Source organism: Artemia franciscana, chromosome 5 (assembly GCF_032884065.1).
Source record: "Artemia franciscana chromosome 5, ASM3288406v1, whole genome shotgun sequence".
Lineage (NCBI taxonomy): Eukaryota > Metazoa > Arthropoda > Branchiopoda > Anostraca > Artemiidae > Artemia > Artemia franciscana.
The window spans coordinates 31,830,478-31,854,082 of NC_088867.1; the positions used below are offsets into that span (position 1 = coordinate 31,830,478).

Sequence of the window (23,605 nt, forward strand, 5' to 3'; positions counted from 1 at the left end):
TCTGGAATCTTGTAGTAATTTTTGGGCAAAATTTCTTTGGCTTACTTCTTTTTAATGATGGATACCATGGCGTATATATAGTCCTCAAGCCACAGATCAACAATAACTGGTCGGAAAAATATCCTGCCAGCATCCTTCTATGTATAAAACATAGAAGGCCAAACAATGAAAAAGCACAAAAAACTAGCGGGGAGAATTCCTAAGAAAAGGAAAAAAGGAAAGCGAAAGTTTGAACATTTTATTCAAATCTTTAGGTACACCAACATAGACGGTGTATGACTAGTTTTGAAAATACGTAATTACTTCTATGGTAAAACTTGAGTATCAAGAAAACGAAAATTTATCGACTAGGGCAAACTTGTAGAGCAGGAAACGAAAGTTTTAGTACTGCGACTTCTAAAAGTAAATCAATAGTGGCAAGACATGAGTAAATATCTCTGTTGCATTATTACATGATTGCTGTAATCGCTTTTTGAAGTCGTCTGTTCTCATAGAAAAAAATTATTCGATAGGCAATATTCATGAATCAAATTCATGATCAGGTTTGTCGCTTCAGGCTCATGCAGAATAAAAAAACGAATGCAATAGCCAATGTTCGTATATTAAATCCGTGAGCAATTTTAGATGGTGTTATATTCACACGGGGTTGTTTTATCTTAGACTGATGCTGTTGTTTAGAAAAAAAAGATGTCTTTTGATATGACTGTTGATGCTATGTAGGAAACATTATCAAACAAACGGATAAGTGTGGAGTTTTTTAAACTGAATAACTTTTGGCAAAGAAAAAAAAAATGCTAATTAAACTTGTAAGTTGCAACGACAAGTAAATGAATATAATTCTGGTTAACTATGTAAACTACTGAAAGAAAGACCCCCCCCCCCCAAAAAAAAGAAGAAAAAATGCTAGTTTAACCATGAACATTTTCAAGAAATAGTAGATTAATTTATAGCTATGTCCATAGGTTAGGGCTTTCAAGCTATCCTTCACATAAAAGCCTTAGGAGATCATTCAAACTCAAATCTAAATTCCCTTCTAAAGCCAAAATCAAAAGAAATTAATTCTAAAGAATAATTGAGCCGCTGCTGTATATCATTCAATACAACTGAAGCATATATAGACATGCTTGTATATATACATATACATATATATATATATATATATATATATATATATATATATATATATATATATATATATATATATTCATGTAAAGACGTTCTCTGCGACCTTTCTTGATTTGTAATGACAAAAACTCAGTTGATATTGCCATCAGAATTAACGGCAAACATGAAAACAAGACGAAGAAAAGAATAGCATTTCATGGCGTCACAATCGAATTCAGTAAATTCGTATTAAATTGGCAATGAAACAACACAATTCACACCCTTATTGCACATGTAACACAATGGTAAAGAAAATATACAGGGTCAAACAACAAAAATGAAACATGCCAACTAGTCCCAAACAAACTAAAATACAGAACTTTTGAGTGAATTAACAATAAAAAGGTTCATGGCACTTTCATACTCTAAGACACATTTCATTCATTTTTCTTTGACAATTCGGCTTTTCCATTCTTTTCAGCAGCGTTTTTGTCAGCCGTGGCAGCTACTTTTCCACTTACGGCGCGTTGCATAGCATCAAAAATACCGCCCATAAAAACGGCACAGAACAAGTTTTCAAATGGCAAGAATGGGTCATGGATTCCAAGAAGAAGAGATGATAGCTGAAATTTGTACAAAAAAGGTTGATTAATTTACCTATTGGAATCAAAAGACTAGCTCACCCAAAGTTGCAAATTTAAGAGACTTCATATTTTTGAAGTATATGGTTGTCATGTAAATAGGATTTGTTTCCAAAAAATTACTATCACAAGAACGATATGAAATAACCTCTCATATGATGCTTAAACTGAAAGTAAAACACAAAAAAAAAAACAAGTAAATAAAGAAGACGTATTTGGTTAAGAAAGAAGAAGAAGAAAAATCCAGATACATAAAGTCAGGATATCAAAAACAAATAGAACCAGTAAAATTTATGGATTAATTAAACCGATTAATAAAAAAAAGGGTAAACAAAGAAAATAGAAAAAAACAAAAGAAAAACTAAAAGAACAGAAAATGCGTTTGGATTAAAATAAAGTTGGTTGACCGTGATGAAAAAGTTGAGAGTCATGACTAATTGAAAATAAAAACAAAGCCAAGACAGATAGTTTTAGTGAGAGGCAAAGCTGACATAAGCCTCTTTCCGAATTACATAAAAATGATCGCATTTCACTTGTTCGATAGATAGTAAAAATACTTGAAAAATATTAGTAAAAAACAGATCATACACATGACATAGAAAACCCGAAATAGCAAAATGAAAACTATAGCAATTTCTGGTAAAAAGGGGGAGGCAGAAGAAAAATGGGAAGGAGGTTCAATTATTTAACATATTGATTATTTAGAGAAAAGAAGTTCTTTATGGGGATTTTGTTGAAGCAGAAGGACAGAAATGAAGTATAGGAGGAAAATGACAAGGGAAAAGTGAATTGTTCCGGGTTATGGAGGACCCTATCTGCACTAAGGAAATTTCATTTCTCCGCTTTACTTCTCCTTTGCTCTACAATGATTATATTGGTAGTGCGAAGAAGCAAGATGCAAGCCCTCATTAAAGATACATATCTTAGATACGTTTCGTAAGAGCATCTCCTTGCCTTTTTATGACTTACTAAAAATAATAGAGCCTCAATTGGCCCGAAGAGCACAATAATAAAAAAAAAAAAGTAAGAGAGGAGTCTTGGCCCTAAAAACTGAATTTTCAAGGCAGTTAGCCATGATCACATTCCTACACAAAAACCAATGTGCAACTACACTATTAAAATTAGTAGCAAGAGACAGCAGTGGAAGTATGTTGGATCAGGCATATACCTATACTTTTTTCCAATAGAGGAGGGGGGACTTGTCTAAACAGATAAAAAAAACTGACAAATTATAAGATATTTATCGAAATCTGCTTAAGTATTGAGATCTAGAGTGAACGGGTCAAGAGCCCTCCCTCTCCTCCTCTTTCCGAATATTTGACTAATTCAAATATCACAATTCAATGGATGTACGTACACTATAAACTAAAAATCAGAAGTTGTGTACATGATTACCTACAACTAGCAATCATAAATAGAGGAAGACATCCACATCCCTTCCAGCCTTTTAAACTTCATACTTGAGCTGCTTAGAAACAAATAGTTTATGTAACCGTCCTCCCCGCTACATGTTTAGAGAGCAAGTTCTTCTGAAAACACAAATCAAGGAGGCCCTTATGTCTGTATTGTAAGCCATCAGACTCAATATTCGCGGTTTCCACCTTCAGTGACCAAAGCCCTGCTGAATTGTCAACCCTGAACTTTGGCAAAAATACCTAAAAAAGTTCATCTTCCTTTAATGCTATTTCAATAGGACCATTTTGCTCACAAGGTGCGTTACCTGATCAGGCACAACACTGATAAGGTTAAGCCACCTCAGATCCTCGACCGCAACGTTAGTATTCCAGCTCGATTGGATCGATCTTGTTTCTCAGAAATTCTTCATGTCTCCCTTTTTTTGCAGAAGCTTAGAGACACGAGTCAGCTTTCTATTTTATTGTCCGAGGACTAATTAAAAAGAAAAAAATAATTTAGTTCATTCACCAATATATTCCTTCTATGACTAAAACTGAAAATAATTATGAAGAGATAATGGATGAATTGGGTAACCGGTGATAAAAGCCAACCACCGGAGGCCCCAAAGGCTTTTGATAGGTCAGCTAAAAATTAAGAAGCTAACCAGCCAATTAAAAGCCAAAATGGTTTAAATGCAATAAAACGGTACGTCTAAAAAAACCCATTCTAATCAAATGCAGCTATTTAAGTAAATGGCAATTTTACATAATTACACCAGGAAGCTTTACCAGCTCCCCAGTGAATAAATGGAAAAAAAAAAACAGCAAGTGCCCTACTTTCATCAGTAATGGTGGGAATTCTTTTCGAGAAGAGACCTCTGTAAAATGCTAATGTAATTACTTCCAACAGCTCCTTCAAAATCTCCAATAAACACAATAAAACATGTAATCCAACTAATCCTTAAGTGTTTGAAAGTTGAAACATCAATTCCCTAAGCTGAGAAGAAGCATTACAATCAATCCGATTCCCCCGAAAAATCATAAAAGCCCGATGATGATATACCAGCCGACAGTAATTATTAAGAGACCCTTTAAATTCAAGCCATTTTAAAGTTGCTTTCGGGTCTGTGCATGGATACACTGTGTAGTATGCTATGAGAAGTGAAGTCTCTTCGAAGTTCAAATGACTAAAGTACACTTATTCTGGAGCAGAAACCAGCATTAGCATCAATGAAGATAGTCTCAAAAATATTATTGATTAAGAGAATGCACCAAAACATATCTCGTCTTCCAACCTTTTCAAATTTTATCACTGAATGGATACTGAAGGTCATTTGGTAGTAGATGTGCGGTGGTAATCCCCTTTTAACTTCAAATATCTTGACTGTTTCGATGACGTTGACATCCAAGTGGAATTTGTCAAGGAAGCCCAACGAATGGTCAGTGTTGCTAAGGTGTCAAAGACCAAATCGTCACTAATTCTACTGTCAAAGGCCAAATCGAAAAGTATCCCTGGAATAGACGATACCGTGGTTTCACTTAACAAGAATAATATAGAAGAAGTACATTTTACAGAATACCTGATCGATTATCAATGCTCACCGGGAAGTCCTTGAAGATCTCAATGTGCCATCCCCTTAGAGGAGCCAGGTTATGTTTTCTAATGTTTAAATTTAAAAATGTTTCTGCAGACAAAATATGGATCTTTTTACAGGCTAAGCTCTGCGTTTACAATGTTGAAGGCCTATCGAATCTCCATACGGTTACAAAACCTGGGTGATGGATGCTTGTCAGGCATATTCTCGGAAAACTCTTCAGCAGAGGTGTATAGGCCATATTTTAGGACGTAGTTAATCAGAAGATCCAGTAAAGTTATTGAATAAAAAAACAAAACAAGTTGTTTCAACTGAAAGTAAGGAGCAACATTTAAACTTAAAACGAACAGAAATTATTACGTATGTGAGGGAGGTTGCTCCTCCTCAAAACCTCACTCTTTACGCTAAAGTTTTCTGTACATTTAAAAAAAGCTTTTTATAATTATAATTAAACGAACACTGTTTCGGGAGTCAGAATTGGGACAGAATTCAAATTTTAGCGTAAAGAGCGAGGTGTTGAGGAGCAGCCCCCCTAATGTATGTAATAGTTTTGTTCGTTTTGAGTTTTCATGTTACTCCTTACTCTCAGTTGAAAAAACTTGTTTGTTTTTTTATTTAATTTCTGATGTTTTTTTTAAGTAATGCCAGTAAATCTGGGCACATCTCCACGGATAAACCCCTCCTCCCCATGGATTCATTCTCTAGACAATCAAACCATTGTGAAAATTTTCCTCACACAATTACCCATAGCATCTCTACACATAAAATTGAGCCAGCAATGAGAAAGCAAGACATAAGAAGAATTTCGTATAGGAATGCTGGCAAATTCCCCTAGTATAGACAAGGCATGTGGTGCACTGATGTAGTCTGTTTTCTTGTCAATCACAAACACAATAGCAGCAGCGATGCAAGCCTTCGTTGGGCTAAAATTAGAAAATCATCAATTAATCTATACCGAAAGGAAGATACAAAAATACAAACGGCAGAGACGAAAAAGAGACACTGAACAAAAGAAACAGAGAAAAAAAAAGAACTAGCAAAAAAAAAAATCCATGTCATGTTTTTCAATAGCCAGATTATGAAAAGAATAATTATTTACACTCAATCAACTGAAGCAACAGCGAAAGAAATGTCCAGTTTTGAAATTTCCACCCTGCTAAGATAAAATAAAATAGAATTAATAATAGTATAATATGCGCGATCTGAATAGGGGAAGGGGTGTCTCCGAGGTTAGTACAAGGACAACCCTGCAGAAAAAAGATGGCCTAAAAAATTTATTTGGCCGTTCTTTTGGCTTCGTTATTTATGATTAGCCAAAGTTTAAGAGATGTATTCCTAAATGGATCTGATACCACATTCAGATGCAAGGATTTGGGCGCTATTTTCGATGTGACAATTTTCAAACGAATGTTTTCACATTGGTAAGATTCATAGATCCTTAGATCTTATGAAGAAATCATAAGATTTTTCTGACAGCTTTAGAGGATATCTCGAAAAAATCTCTGGTTAAAATAATGAAAAAATCGTTAAACAAGACTGCAATAAGACTCGCATGAATTCACCGAGCCTTCAACAATAAAATAGATATATCTATATATATAAAAATAAGTTGTCTGTGGATCGTGGATCAGGTGACGTCATGTTTCGGCTGACGTCATGAAATTAGTTGCCATCATTTTTGCTTTGAAGGTGACGTCATTCAAGTTATATAAGACATATGTTCGCGTAGAATTCTATTAATGTTTAAGTTTACAATGACTGATGAAGATGCTCAAAGAGTCTATGCCAAAAAACTTGCTGCTGATAGAGAAAGTCAGAAAAGAAAGCGTGCCGAGGAATCAAAAGAACAGCAAGGAAACAGGCTTGAGGCTAAAGAACGCAAAACCGCGCAGTTAGATGAAGATCCACCTGGACAGCGAGAGTCAAAACATATTAAAACTGAAAATGATAGCGATGATGATTGGGTTTGGGATTTTGACTTGGATAAGGTCATCAATGACTACCAGATTTTAGTTAAAAAAACAAAGGTTCGGCGATATGTATTTCATAGTGAAGCTGAAAAATAAAGAAGAAAAAGAAAACTGAAAAAAGAAAAATTACAGACTGGGATACCGGGACACAAATGACGACCGGGACACAGGGAATATAAATGGAGACCAGGACACAGGTATTTAAGAATATCGTTCAGAGACAAATTTTTAATTGTAAGAAGACCGTTGAAAGAGAAATTTCTAATTGTAAAATGACTGAAAAACCTACAATGGCAACGGTACCACCATCGAAGTAGATAGCCAGTGGGTTTACGGCCAACCTACCATCTTCAAAGATACCACGATAGGAAGACTCTACACCGTTCACCCCAATCAACATGAATGCTTCTTTCTACGCCTGCTTTTGGTGAATGTACCCGGTCCGACATCCTTTGAGTATTTGAGAACTGTAAACGGTACTATACATGACACTTACCGTAGTGCATGCCAAGCTCTGAATTTATTGGAGAATGACCAACACTGGGATAACTGCATCAATGACGCGTGCGAAACGTCAACCCCAAGTCAAATTCGTACACTTGCTCTCCATCAGCTCCTACAGAGTTATGGGAAAAATATAAGTCAAAAATGTCCGAAGATATACTCCATCGAAAACAGTTAGAGACGTCAGAAATGACTTTTGATTTTACATCAGAAATTTATAACGACACTTTAGTTATTATAGAAGATTTGTGCGTACGTATGGCAAACAAACCTCTTCAGGATTTGGGAATGCCTTCACCTAACCGTATCGCTGCTGTTTCGACATGTGTAGAATTGGATCGTGAACAAAGTTACAGTACGAGTGATCTATTGTCGTATGTACAAAATAACATTTACAAGTTAACGTCGGAACAAAAAGACATTTATGATACGATAGACTCAATTTCAGGACGTATACAACTACCTGCTAATTTCTGTAGTTTAGTGACGTCCAAAAATGAACTGATTGAAAAAGTATTTCCGAATATTCTAAAAAATTATAAAAATAATAAATGGCTTTTAGTTATTATAGAAGATTTGTGCGTACGTATGGCAAACAAACCTCTTCAGGATTTGGGAATGCCTTCACCTAACCGTTTCGCTGCTGTTTCGACATGTGTAGAATTGGATCGTGAACAAGGTAAGGCTGTTCTTATTCCTCGCATTCCCATGATTCCAACGGATCTGCCTTTTCAATTTAAAAGATTGCAATTCCCAATTCGATTAGCATTTGCAATCACCATTAACAAAGCTCAAGGTCAATCATTAGAAAAATGTGGTATAGATCTTAATACTGATTGTTTTTCCCATGGACAATTGTACGTTGCATGTTCGAGGGTCGGTAAACCTGACAATCTATTTATATGCAGCGACAATTGGACAGCGAAGAATGTTGTATATTCGCAAGTTTTACGCAGTTAATTTGTATTGTATCCATCTATCTATCTATCTATATAAAAACGAGTTGTGTGTATGCATGTTTGTTTGTTTGTAAAAAGAGCGTTTGCATATGACGTCATTATTAGTGCATACGGCTTTGTATATGCACAGACAATGGGAAAGCCAAGAATGTTGTATATTCGCAATTTTTACGTAGTTTAACTCCTGCAGACGAAATGAATGCTTGCCTGAAAAATTCTAATTTATGGGCACACGTAAAAATATTAAAATTAACTACAAATATGCGTGTCCGATTGCAAAACGATGATTCTGGTCAAACATTTCCAGATCAATTGCTGGCAATTGGAAACGGAAAGCTTCCAGTAGTGGGAAAGCCAAAAATGTTGTATATTCGCAATTTTTACGTAGTTTGAAACACATATATAAATCTATCTATATTCACAGGTGGGACACAACTACAATGGCGCGTAACTAATATGGCGCGTAACGACTTACGCGCGCGGGGGGGCTTGGGGGGTCGCGAAGCGCCCCACCAACTAGGTGTTGGGGTGGCGCGAAGCGCCACCCCAACAGCTAGTAGTATATATGTATCTACCAAGCTTAACAGACAGCACACAGTACTACAATATATGGCCGTCATTAAGAACTATATATGAAAGTCACACAGGAACCAGCAGCACTAAATTGCGCGGTGAGAATGTTGTAGGCTTGCAAGTACTTTGAATATTACGAAGAGTTAAAAAGCCAAGAACTACTCATAAAGTCCTGGGACGCATTTTTTTTTGTAAGCACAGGTTTAACTAAATCGTGGTTTTTGAAGCTGGGTTTGCGACCATTTAGACAAGAGTTCGCAATGGATCAGAAAAAAAAAACTACCCTTACATTCAACAAGCTCATTGCAATTATTGAGTTACTTTCAAAAGCGCTTATTAAACCAATTAAATTAGACCTTTGTTTTATGTGATTCAGAACTCAATAGCCTACAATTCCTCCTTTTCAAGATAGAAGATTCTTGATGTATTTATGTATCAGGATCAATTTAGAAATTTTCATCATTAGAATCTTTCTTGGTGCTAAAGGAGTAGCAAGATTTTTAACCCTAATGTCTTTATTTCAATTTCAACTGTATTATTTGATACAAAAGGAAAAGCGACCACTAAACATAAGAGGAAGTTTGATCACAAGATTTAAGCCTTAAAACAAGAGTTAAACTGTAAAATTTGTATTGCTGTCAAAACGGCATTCAACACAGAACGATAATTGCATTTATTCAATAAGTAATAGCAATTAATAACAATACGCTTTACTGAACATGGAATGAACTTTTACGTAAGAAGAACCTTTTATTAATTCACTAACATCAATTTCAACCCAATTTACTTACAAATATTCTAATAAAACCTTTAAAATAAAGAAGCATATATAAAATAACAACGAATGAAAAAATTAGTCTCCATTAATAAAAATTGAAACTTAACTTATTTTTAAATATAAGACTATCGTAATGTTAAGGGGAACCAAAACGCTAAAAAAGAAAAAAAAAAAAAAAACAAGAGCTAAGAGCTCATATGGCACTTGTGACGAGATTGGAAGAGCCAAGAGGCAAGAGCTCATATGGCATGATCTCTGGCAAAATTCTAAGAATCAATAGATTGCTTTAAAAGGAAAATCAGAGGCTTAATGCCGGTCGGGATTTAAAATAAGAGCTCTGAGTCACAAGGTCCTTCTAAACATCAAAATTCATTAAGATCACTCATAAGTTAAAAATACCTCAATTTTTCTAATTTTTCCTCTCTCTTCAGCCCCCTAGATGGTTGAATCAGGGAAAACGACTTTATGAAGTCAATTTGTGCAGCTCCCTGACACGCCTACTAATTTTCATCGCCCTAGCACGTCCAGAAGCACCAAACTTGCCAAAGCACTGAACCCTACCCCCTAACCCCCCCCCCCCCAAAGAGAGTGGATCCAGTCCAGTTATGTCAATCACGTATCTACGACATTTATAAGCGTTTTCCAAGATTTCCCGTTTCCCCCTCCAAATCCCTCCAATATCAACAGATCTGGTCGGGATTTGAAATAAGAGCTCTGAGACATGAGTTCCTTCTAAATATGAAATTTCATTAAGATCCAGTCACCTGTTCTTAAGTTAAAATACCTCAATTTTTCTAATTTTTCCAAATTAATAACCCCCAGCTCCCCTAAAGAGAACGGATCCGTTCCAATTATATCAGTCACGCATCTATAACTTGTGCTTATTCTTCCAATCAAGTTTCATCCCGATCTCTCCACTCTAAGGGTTTTCAAAGATTTCCGGTTTCCCCCAATGTCACCGGATGCGGTCAGATTTAAAATTAGAGTTTTAAAGCACAAGCTCCTTCTAAAGATCAAATTTCATTAAGATCTGATCACCCGTTCGCAAGTTACAAATACCTCATTTTTTTCTAATTTTCCGAATTACTCCCCTCCCCCCAACTCCACCAAAGATAGCGGATCCGGTCCGGTTATTTCCGTCATATATCTTGAACTTGTGATTATTCTTCCAACCAAGTTTCATCCTGATCTCTCCGCTTTAAGCGTTTTCCCAGATTTCCCGCCCCCTAATGGTCCGGTCGGGATTTAAAATAAGAGATCTGAGTTACGAGGTCCTTCTAAATATGAAATTTCATTAAGATCCGAACACTCCTTCGTAAGTTAAAAATACCTCATTTTTTCTATTTTTTTAGAATTGCCCCCCCCCCCCACAAACTCCCACAAATAGAGCAGATCCGTCCAGGTTATGTCAATCACGTATCTAGGACTTGTGCTTATTTTTCCCACCAAGCTTAATCCCGTCCCTCCACTCTAAGCGTTTTCGAAGGTTTTAGGTCCCTCCCCCAACTCCCCCCAATGTCACTGGATCCGGTCGGGATTTAAAATAAGAGCTCTGAGACACGATATCCTTCCAAACATCAAATTTCATTAAGATCCAATACCTCCTTCGTAAGTTGAAAATACCTCATTTTTTCCGATTTTCCAGAATTAGCCCCCCTCCAACTCCCCCAAAGAGAGCAGATCCGTTCCGATTATGTCAATCACGTATCTAGAACTTGTGATTATTTTCCCCACCAGGTTTCATCCCGACCCCCCTACTCTAAGCGTTTTCCAATATTTTAGCCCCCCCCCTCAACTCCCCACAATGTCACCGGATCCAGTCGGGATTTAAAAGAAGAGCTCTGAGACACCATATTCTTCCAAACATCAAATTTCATTAAGGTCCGGTCACTCCTTCGTAAGTTAAAAATACCTCAATTTTTCTAATTTTTCAGAACTAACCCCTCCCCCAACTCCCCCAAACAGAGCAGATCCGTTCCGGTTATGTCAATAACGTATCCCACATCCCCCCAGATTTAACCATCCCCCAGATGGTCGAATCTGGGAAACGACAATTTCTAAGTTAATCTGGTCTGGTTCCTGATACGCCTGCCAAATTTCATCGTCCTAGCTTACCTGGAAGTGCCTGAAGTAGCAAAACCAGGACAGACAGACCGACAGAATTTGCGATCGCTGTATGTCACTTGATAAAAACCAAGTACCATACAAGAATTAAATCCACCTACAATACCTCATTTTTTGCAGTAAAAGTACAAGACATTACAATCTGAAGAGATTAATATACTCCATTGATTTTTTCGACCCGGTCGATATTTTCTACAAATAACAGTGATATTCCTTTGTTTAAGAGATAAATTAAAGAAATCCTTTTTAGTGAGTCTGAATTGTATTTTTCTTTTTTAGGGGGGAAGTAGGGATGGTAAATACTAACTTATTATAACCTCTTGGGGGTTTATTATTTATTAAGTTCTGTATTATTTTTAGTGTATTTTTGCCACCCCCCTCGGACAATTTTTTTTATTCCTCGGGGTGGCAGTTAATACTGATGTTGTATTTTATTTTAATACATATCTTTCTCTCTCCCTCAATTCTTGTTTACCTACTTGTATTGGAGGAAAGTACCGGCCCGTGCTACCGGGACTTCTAACTTGAAGTTACAATTTTCTAGCTGTGAATAAATTATCTCAGTATCGAGGAATAAAGTATTTTGAAAAAAACAACAATACTATCGATAAGGTACCGGTTTCGCCTCAAATTCTTGAAACTTCTGGCACATCGAAGCGAATCAGAAATACATTTCTATCACCGGAGACGCAAAGAAAGTCACTGGAAACTTGAAATCAAACCGGTAAATCACCAATGTTCTAATTCTTTTGACTTAATTTAAAAGTAAACCCACTGGAGATAGTGCATTACATGAGGAAAATATCTCAGCAAATTAGCCTATTACGCAATGAGGAAAATTACAAGCTGCTTTCGTGGGTCAAAATAACGTACAATTTATAAGGGAAACGCTCGAATTAATTTGTGCAATGATGTTAAACGGGACTTATCAGAAAGGTTTAATTTAAGAATGTGAATGGCGTCCATTATAATTCGTAGTTTGGCTCCATACACTGTGTCTGCTTAAACTAGTGGAAGAATTTCAGTTTGACCTCTTTTTGATGCCGTCAAAACAAAAACAAAAGAATCTTTCTCACTTTCCTTTGATATAAATTGAACTGAAAACGATACTTCAAGCAGAATTTAGAATTATCAAAATTGTCCGAATCATTTTCACTCCATGGGAAACAACTATCATTTGAACAATAAATATTTCAAACTATCAATGTAATTATCAGATATAGGCATAAAACCTTTCGCTTTGGGTGCAATCTCTCTGCAGAAATTTTTTTAGCATTATATAGTGCTATCTAATGCTAAAAAAACCTCTCATTAGCCTAACTGATGATAGTCAGTTAGATTACCAACTGACACGCATACAAATAGTAAGGAAATACTCGAAGGGGGCAGGAGCCAAACAGCATGAGTGCAACCTGATCTTAGATAGGTAAAAGCGAATATTTATGGCCATTGTTGAATACTTTAAAAAAAAATTTTATGTGGATTCTCAGTCTCCCCACCCCCCCCCGGGTGAAGATATCTTTGAGGGTGGCTGTGACCCTCGAATCGCAAATTTTATAGCTATGCATTAAAAGAAAGATGAATATTAGCAAATGTGCAAAATACACATCTTTCAAGATGTTAATTCTGTTAAAGAGCCTATATTTCTTTATAGACTATTCTCGAATCTATCTACCCAGGGAAGATATTAGTAATATCTAGTTTTGTTATCACGATTTTTTTTTCTCAACTGCAAAATTTAAGTTATTTTACATTTAATTGCTTCTTGAATAGACTCCTATTTTTATCCGTGAGCTTTTCTGCACCAACGGAATAAAAAAAAACTTACGCGTGTGAAGTTAAGTTACAAATAAGCATCATATTAGTTCAGTGAAACTTAACGTTCAGATAAAAGCCTAAAGGCAGCAGTTGTAAAATAAAATTTCGTAAGAGGGACTAGGGAAGATCAGTATGGAGCTGAAGAAACTAAAACTCATAGCTCCAAAGTTTATAGTCCTAAATCCAAACGTTTTTTGGCAAATGACCCTTCTGACCAAGGGCATATCCAGGATTTTATTTCGGAGGATTTTTTTTTAGAGGGGGTTTACAAACGAGAAATTAAAAACCGCATCAAAAGTTTGTTTGTATAGATTTTTGTTACGTTTTTAGGATACAAAGACAAGACTACAGGAAAGGGTTGCACCCGAAAGCCCCACCCGGGACGGCCTTGCTTCTGACCAAAACCGTGTGTCACTTAATAATTAGGTCATTGATTTTACCTTTTTATGCAAATTCAGATTTTAAGACTTAACAAGAACAAATTAATTATTTACTAAAACGAATTTTTTATTAGTTCCAACTCCATTAAATTCCAATTTTGTTAGCGTTTTTTCTAGCTCACTTCTTTTTCCTGACTTCTTACTCTCCTGACCTTTTCCCCATTTCCTAAGGTTTTGTTAGTAGAGTATCTGCAAGAAGTCTTTGTAGCACTAATTATTTTTGAATTTCTGCAACGCCTGCCAGGGGGTTTGATTTCCCAGAGAAAGGACAATTTTATATTAAGATAGTGAACTAGGAGAAGAGGGGGGCTCCTAAGATCAACTTGTTTGGAATCAACTGAAGCGATGCCATTTTAAACACACTATCTGGTAAAATAATATAGAAAGTTTATTTTGAATTTTTCCCACGCACAAAGATGCAGTTTATACGAATTGGCAGTCCCAGTTTCAGCATAAGGAGCTATTCACCACCAAGCTTCAACATGTTTCGGCAAAGAGTTGGTGCAGAATTGTCAAGGATGCTTTACCGTCGTCCAAGGGGACTTAAATTCCTACTCTACATACTGACGGGACTATAGAACATGATCCACAGGCATAGGCTGAAGCTCTTCCTAAAGCTTTTGCCCAATTCTCAAATCTGGACGAAGACGGCAGAGAAGTGCCAAGTTTATATGAACGAACCAATACTATCCTGGATCGTATGATTTTTTTTTGTTCCTACGATCCTTCGCATTTTGCAGCATCTTGATGTGACCAAAGCCACATATACCGCAACATACTAACTATTGTCCTCAAATTCTGCACAGCCAAACTAGCTGGGCCTTTGTCATTGCCTTTCCGGACTTGATTTCACTCCAGATATAAAAATATTATGAGATATTTAAACAGCAAATACCCAGGAATAAGCTAAATCAAGTTCTAGAAGCCAAGAACAATATTCAAAAAGCTAACCTGTATAAGTCTAGGCTAGCTATGCTTAATTAAAATGTAATTCTTATCTCGTAGGTTAATTTCCCTGGAAATATTCTGCCAGGCGCAAAGGATTAAAATCTCGGATTAAATGGATATGATCCTCATGTTTTTTTGTCAAATATTAGGGAAGCTTTTGATAAACATGATTAGTTTCTCAGTTACTTGCAATTTATCATTCTAAAAAGCTTTCAATTCAGAATAACGGATGTGATTTTCAACGGCTCAGTAGAAATATTTCAACGCAGCCGTTAAACCGTTGTGACGCATAGACTTGAAGCAACAAGGGGATGAAATTTGTTGGTTCACGCAAAAACGGCTGTTTTTGTACATCAGTGGGAACCCAGGGTAATACCTACCCTAAAGCCGGATGACGATCCAACAAGCGTGAGTTCCTATAGGCCTATTAGCCTCCTTTCCTGCGTTGGCAAAGTCTATGAGACCGTCTTTAATAAAACATTTCAACAGTTCCTGGAATCAAACGACCTTCTAGGCGATCACCAATATGAATTCCGCCAGAAACGCTCCACATTAGACTGTCTAGTAGCCCAGCATCAGGAGTGGATCGACCTTCTGGCAATGGGGTGCGGCATTAGGCTATTGTCAATCAACATTGCTAAAGTTTTCGACAGAGTATGGCACCGTGGCCTGGTGCCATACTCTGTCTAAATCATACTGAATACTGAACATAGAAAATTATCCATGCGTACGGTGTGGATGTCTGTTAGAAATGACTGAGAGCTTTCTTTCTGATCAATCTCTGCGGGTTGCCCTCGACGGATTTATTCGCCACGAATTTTCAGTGAAAGCAGGGGCTCCCCAGGGCAGTGTCTAGGGATCTACGCTTTTCCCCATTAAGATAAACGACATGGGAGACAACTTTGCAAGCCCTGTGCATCACTTTGCCGAGGATACCACGACACACTCTGCCACCCAGAACACGAAGACCCGACACAAGCCTCCATTTCCTTACAGAGGGATTATTTTAAAATCAAAAAGTGGTCTGAAGCATGGATGATCAGGTTCCATGCAACGAAAACAAAGGAGCTTCTTATTACCTGATCAAAAGTGCCACGTGAACAACCCATCCTCTTTTTCAAAACGAAACCATAAAGAGAGACGATGAGTTTCGTCCACTGGGGATTCATTTTTCTGCCAATCTCTCTTGGAATAACCACCTTGATCAGGTGAGGTAGTCTGTTTTCTTGTCAATCACAAACACAATAGCAGCAGCGATGCAAGCCTTCGTTGGGCTAAAATTAGAAAATCATCAATTAATCCATACCGAAAGGAAGATACAAAAATACAAACGGCAGACACGAAAAAGAGACACTGAACAAAAGAAACAGAGAAAAAAAAAGAACTAGCAAAAAAAAAAAAATCCATGTCATGTTTTTCAATAGCCAGATTATGAAAAGAATAATTATTTACACTCAATCAACTGAAGCAACAGCGAAAGAAATGTCCAGTTTTGAAATTTCCACCCTGCTAAGATGGTGAATATCAATAGCTAAAAATAATATTATTAATGAATCATAAGAACAAAATTAAAGAAGCAACAAAAAGAAAATAAACAATTCAATCCAAGCCAAATTTTGAGGAGTCTCTTCGCCTCAGAGTCCTCATAAGCAGGAGAAATTATACTCCTTACGAATACAATTAATTATCACTTCCTCACAAATTGATTTTCGGGGAGGAAATCCACATAGATATGGGAATATAAAAGGGGCCAAATCAAACATTTTTAATACCCAAGACGAAGCAACCACAAACAAGACATGGGAAAATGCCACAAAAGAATTTTTTTATACATTTTCTTAATTTTGGAATACTTACAATGTGGGTTGAAGCAATTCAATAGCACTGGGGGTCCACACGCCTCTGATGAGTCGCTCGGCAATTTTAATGAATCCACCGCCGTTTCCTTTGACAACTCCGATGACTATCATTATCAACCAGGAGTTGGGGAACAATTTGGCAGCATGAGACACACCGTCATATACTTTCTTGGTTCTAAAAGAGAAACGCTGCTAAAACAAAGCACAAAAAAAACTATTAAGAAAGAATGTTATTATCATGGCCGTACTCGCTTGGGGGAAAACCGAGCGGAATGACCCCCCCCCCCAGATGCTGTTTTAGGGGAGGGACAGAGGAGGAGCTTGACCAAGACGCAGAGATTTTAGGGGTAGAAAATTTCAAATAAATAATTTAACGTTTATAATGTAATTTTGATATTTTATTTTTATTAAAATACAGTAGAGGAACTGTTAATAAATGAAGATAATTAGTAAGAGATTAATCAATTAATAAAATTGAAACAGGTCAAAACCAAATAAATAAATAATAATTATTAAAATAGTCAAATAATTTAAACAATCAATTTAACGATAAAGCATAATTTATTTAATAAATAGAAAATAATTATTATTAATAATGAAAATTTGGCCAACCGAACAAGAACAAGTGAACCTCGAAATTTCGGATCTTAGCCCTTCCTCTCCTCCCAACTGAATTTCTAGGCATAACCATGAATGAAACCTGCACAGAAGCGATCAAATTTTCACTTTTTTTAAAGGAATGTATCCCACCCCCACAAAACTTTTCCACTCCACATAAGATGGATTTTTTAGGTGAAAAAGTTTTTCACCTAAGATGAATGTCGGCTTAGTTATGGAGTTTGAGAGTATTTTCGGCAGCAGCTTCAGAGACATGAGCTTCAACTCCTGGTTATACAGATGTTTTCACTTTTACCTTTAAAGAAAACCGCTTTCTGAATTATTTAAGCGCTACTTCACTTTAAGAAACTTGTCGGACCACTTCATTTTAAATAAGCACCTTTCATATATTTCTGCGGGAAGTACATACGCCCCAACTTCTGTTTACACATGCTTTCATATTTACCTTTAAATACAACCGCTTCTCAGACCTTTAAGCACCACTTCACGTTATTCGCCTTTTCGGACCGTTGTACTTTAAATAAACAATTTCCAGACATTTCTTGGGGAGAGACGTGAGCTTCAACTCCTGGTTACACAAAGTTTATGCAAATACTTTCATTTTTACCTTTAAAGACAACCGCTTCTCAAGCCTTTAAGTACCGCTCCACTTTATGGGCTTTTTCGGATCGTTCTGACATTTCTGAGGGAATGACAGGAGATCCAACTCCTGGTTAAGTTCAAGTTCTTTTATCCTTTGACTATACATATTTAAAACTATTCACATATTATCCCCGGCAAGGAAACTGGCTCGTAACCCGGGCGACAATACAAACGATATAAACAAACAAACCCAGAAGAAACAGATGTCATCACACTTCTCGCTCTATCCCTTCTCGCTCTATCCCACACCAAAAAATAAATGCCAAAAAAACATTTATTAAAATTATTGTCATTATTTATCCGATAGCTAAACGGCCGGGAGCTACTCAAAAATTTATATTTACTAATTAGCAGTGCTTTGATTTTAGTTTTTAATATTAATAGCGACAGCCATGGATCAAAAAAAGATTCATATGTGTTCCAATAATTTGTAATAATATTTTTAGGCGTTCGGAGACAATGAAAGGCACGGGAAGCTTACTTAAAGGACAACGAGTATTATATGGTCGGACTGAGGGAGGGTCTGGAAAAAATGATTTAAAGCAATCTGGTAGCAGATCCTTTAGATAACGGACACAAAAACGTATACATTGAAAAGCTAAAATTTGTCTAACCGGAATGATATTAAAATAACTGTAAAGACTCTTAGCTGGAAATTTACCAGGAAGAGAAACTGGGGAATAAAATAACATCTTAAGGATTCTCATTGCTTTATTTTGTAACGTTATGCAACGCTTCGATTTTTACCTTTAACAAAAACCGCTTCTCAGACTTTTAAGCGCCATTTCGGACGACTTTAATTTAAACAAACACTTGTCAGACATTTCTAGGGGAGGGACGGGAGCTTCAACTCTTGGTTACGCATATGCTTTCATTTTTACTTTTAAAGAGATCCGCTTTTCGGATATGCAAGTGTTGCTTCACTTTAAGCGCCTTTAAACTTTCAATTTAAATTGCTTGGAAATTTTACAGCTACTTTGAAAGCATTTACCGACTACTACGTTTCAATAGGGCTTTATGTTACAACCCTCTCTACGGCAAAATTATGTTAATAAAAAGATGCCAAGGTAAAATAAAGTTGATAACTTCAACTTTATTGCTGTTTTGAAAATCTCACATATCTGTGGGAATTGGCCTTGAAATTAATAGCTTTTATAGTGAGGATACAGAAGTCGCCATGTTTTGATGTATACGTTAATCATTATCGTTAACTTGAATCATTAGCAGAAAGACATCTTACCGATAAACTTCTTTCAATGCAGCAATAAGGATTTTCACAGGTAAAAACTTGGCAAATTTGTATCCAATATCAAACGGTGAATAAAAAATAACATACCTAAAAAACAGAAACGGTTTATTCAGTTATCATAATAAAACTGCAGCAAAAGACTTGTAAAAATACAATAAACATGAAAGAGTAAAGAAAGTACTGAGCAATAAAACTTATAAAAATGACAGCCTATCCTGGTAAAAAAAAAGTAATCAGATTAACGTCGCTTCTTGACTACTAAGGTCCCTGTAGTGTGTTGCTAAAGCTGGATTCGGTCTCTGGGTCCCACATTACTAAGCCAAGGTGAAACCCACTGTATCAACACAGGACAAGGGCTATCACGGTGGATCGAATGAACCTGCCCTTTAGCCGTCTAATAGCACCAGCACAAACAAAAGTCGAAGAAGGAAAATCGCACTTCTTATTTGCATAATTCACAAAAATATCTAGCATGAGAAAGTAAAATAACAAAGCTGTGAAACAAGCTATTATCTTTGTTAATTCGGACGGGTAATAAAAGATCCACAGTAATGCCATTCGTGGGTTTTATTTCCATCATTGAAACAAAATAGATACTCGTTTTGTTAAGAAGATCACCACGTGACACAGTGTCACACACGCTTCATAAAGAGCTTTTTCTCCTGCCGAGCAGAGAAAACTGGAAAAATCTATCAGACAAAACCAAAGACAGCAAGAAACGCTATTTGAGGGACCTGGATACGTCTTCCCCCCCCACCCCCACATTAATGATCATACAGTTCAAATCAACTTCTGGTACAACTACCATAGATCCCGTAGGTAGAAAAGACCTCTGTGCATCCTATTTACAGGAAATCTGAATAATCACGAGTTTTTCGTTACCTATTTTGCAGTTTAGAAATGTACAGTCTTTAGACAAAAATATCAGAACTGACTCAGCGAAAGTATTCAAATCCTATTGATATATTCCGAGACGAAAAGTTTCGGAAATACCAATGGAACAACCTAACAAGAGGTATCAACAAAAACAACATAGTCAACTTGGAGTAAAAATGCATCTCCATTTGGCGGATTCTGCCAAACTGACAGTATGCTGATCTGCAGATCCTGTGGTCCCCGGTTTGCAAACTGCCAATATGAAATTGCTTAGCAAGTCTCCACTGAAATCGAACGTGCAGATAGGCATTGCTGATTTGCAGTCCGCCAAAAGAAGACATGCTTTAAAACTGCCTTATTAGGAGACTTATCTATCAGCATAACGTAGGTTCAAATCGCACGTTTCACTATTAGTTTTACTGCCTCATATGGAAAACCCTAAAAATATAGACCAATATCACAAAAAAACAGAGCATATTAGCCATTTTACGTCGAATTACTTTTAGGGGCCAATTTGAGTAACTAGAAACTAAATTTGTTTTCTAGCAATCAGTTTTTGATACCCGATTGGAAAATCAAGGAAGATTTGACGCGATTTCCAGAGGAAGAAAAGGAGTCAAAGACAAAAACTTTTCATTAGAAGGGGAATAAAACCGGAAAAAAATCAACTTAGTACACATTTTTAGGTCTTTTTTTAGGTACTTAAAGCGCTTTTGGATCTCGGAGGGTAGGGGGGAGATGGGTAAGTATATTTGATACTGGACCTCAAACTGTAACACGTGGAATTTTTATCCCCCCCCCACCACTTCATAGCTTCCCCTGATTATAAACTTTATTCAGATATAAGAAATCCGACAAAATGCTTTCAATAAATCTCTTGCGTGTTAGCCGTATCTGACAAAAATGATCTGTATCTGTTCTCAAATGATCTAGTGTTAAAAAAAGGGACAGGACAAAATTTTTAAAAGTAAGAAATGCAGAAAATGGCAGATCTGATCATTAGAATGACCTACGAAATCTTTAATAGTTCATACCAACCGCCATAGCAGTTCTACAGACCAGTCCAAGGAGATGAAAAGACCTCTTCATATACCTCCCTCCACAAGAAGATGACTGAAATCAAAAGAAAATTCTAAACTACTTTCAGCGAACAAAACAAAGTCACATTTCAAAGCGCTTTCATGGCTATATTAAATAGGATTACATTAATAATATAAGGCAATAATTTCGTTGTTATTTCATTTTTGTTGTTATCCTTTTTTAGGAAAGGACTGGGTCTGTACATGATCCCTGAAAGAAAATTTCACAGGGAGGGGGGGGGGAGTGCTACCAGGAGCTTTATTTTTTACCAAAATTTCAACAGGAACATCCCTCATTTTCCCCATTTTTATACATTTTTCAAGTAGTTTCTTGTTTTCTGGGGGGGTAGGCATTGCAACCTCCACCCCTCTTCAAGGGTCAATGAAATCTGTATAATTACTAAGAAATTTTAGGTAAGTGGTAAAGCTTACGCACCACACAGCTGTAGCAAGAAGAACGCTCTGAGTATTTTTCAAGGGGCTAAGCATTGGTTCGCCAAGCAACAAAGCTGCAATAAACCCTCCAGCATAGATGACAAGCATAGTAGAGACCCAGCAAGCCAATGGGTATTTCCTAGAAAACCCATGAGATCCTGCAAGATGAGTGTTAATTTTAAGTCACATAAATTGATGAATACCAAATATATTTTTTAAAGCAGGAATAATTAAAATACTAAAAGCGGTCAAAAAATTCACACTGCATTACGCATATGGTCCCATCCCGAATATTTGAAAATAAAAATTGAAAGGGGGAGGGGGCCTAGTCACATTGCAATATGATTGTCTTTTGCAGGAATACTGTTGCGTAATTATGTACGCCCATAAACAAACTTCTTTTTAAGGCCGCTTTTGCTAAACATTTGCTTTTCACATTTGGCTATTACATTACTTTTTACAAAAAAAAATAAAAAAATAATAATTTGACAGAGTTTTGGATTCGATAGTCTTAACTCATCTTGAGTATACGGTAAATAAGGTAAAGCTAAGGGTTGATCCTTGAGTAAAGGTTAATGGTTAATTATCGGTAAAATCTCACAAAAAAAAGAGAAAAAACTCTTGAGACGTTAAGAAAAGAAGAAGTCCCTTACTAGCTTACGCGGCTGGCTGGGCCAAGTCACTTGTTTAATCAGAGTGGGATGGAAGAGTCTCCGTCATTGTTTCAGCTCAGAGATCAAAAACCTTCACAAAGCCTCACCTTTATCCTATTCCAGGTCCTGGATCGGTCTTAGGGGTACGGTTGAGTCGAAATTTTATCGTCAAACTATTTAACAGATTGATACTTTTCAGTGACAGTTGCGGAAATAACTTTTACGAAAATTAATTTTAAGGATACACGATCTCCTTAGAATTGAGGAGTTAGATTTCACTTACTCCAGCATAAAAAATTCAAAATTAAGCTTGCCGAGCTTCATTTATTTGTTTCAGACTATATAAAATCTTAAATAGCTCAGAAACAAAGTCATTATCACAAATTAACTTCAGTTTTTCCATGGACGCAAACACAATAGAGGGGGAGTATCCGGAAGATTTAAGTAAAAATATATTTTGTATTGAATTTAAAAAAAAAAAGAAAAAAAAGAAGGAAATAACTTCCCCGGAAGATTATTATTAGACACCATGATCATATAAAAACAGCTGCTCCCTTCCTTAAGGCAGATAAAATGGGGACCACGTGTTTTACTGGGATTTCTAAAGTTGTATTCTCTAATAAATTCGAAGACGTTGCTGGTCAGCATGTTTACGCAGGATAGGTACCAATGTTAGCGATAAGAACGCCGACAATAGCAATGGTATTGTCACCAAATTCTGTTGTCACCAATGCCGCTATAGAAATTGTCCAGACGACTTAATAAAAATCGGCAAAACTTTTTGCAGCGGGCATTGGGAAAAGAGAAATACATATTTAATAAATATTAGCAATCAATGTATCAACAAGAAAAAAACCTTGGTTTCTAAATAACATAACCGTTAGTCTTTTGTCGGAGTATTGATGATCCAAAGTCGATACAGCAATCTACCGTCTACTAGACCATAATTACCGGGATGGACACCACTCAACAACGTCATTAGGCCCAACGCCGCTATGAGGTAACGCAATTTTTACCAACGGGTAATTTTTATTCATTGATTTCTTTTTTGGAGGGGGGGATATCACCATAACATCCGTCTTGGGAATTGGATTAAAATAATATCTACATGTTATATACGCTAGATATGATTTTATTCTGTAATTATATTAAGTCCTGTTATATCATATTGTTCGGTCCTATTAACGGAGAAAACATCCACAGGGAAAAAAACCCAAAGAAACTAAGCAGATATAAGAACTAGGGACCACCATCCCATCATTTAGTGTGCGGTAAATACCTATTCCCGAGGTTTTTTTACGGAGCCTGACAATTCCTGAACTAAACAATGTCACCATTTTTATAGG

General features: G+C 36.4%; 1 protein-coding gene across 3 annotated transcripts; it reads right to left on the reverse strand.

Moving 5' to 3' along the window:
* Positions 1-224: 224 nt before the first annotated feature.
* On the reverse strand, positions 225-21,764 carry LOC136027281 (trimeric intracellular cation channel type 1B.1-like; the record flags this gene model as incomplete). 3 transcript variants are annotated; one of them, XR_010617562.1, is given in 5 exon segments in its annotated part: positions 225-1,727; positions 15,928-16,122; positions 16,706-16,882; positions 19,208-19,303; positions 21,608-21,764. XR_010617562.1 is itself a non-coding variant. In XM_065704369.1 (4 exon segments), coding segments are annotated over 4 exon segments (644 nt in total), but the record flags the coding sequence as incomplete, so codon positions are not given.
* Positions 21,765-23,605: the final 1,841 nt, after the last annotated feature.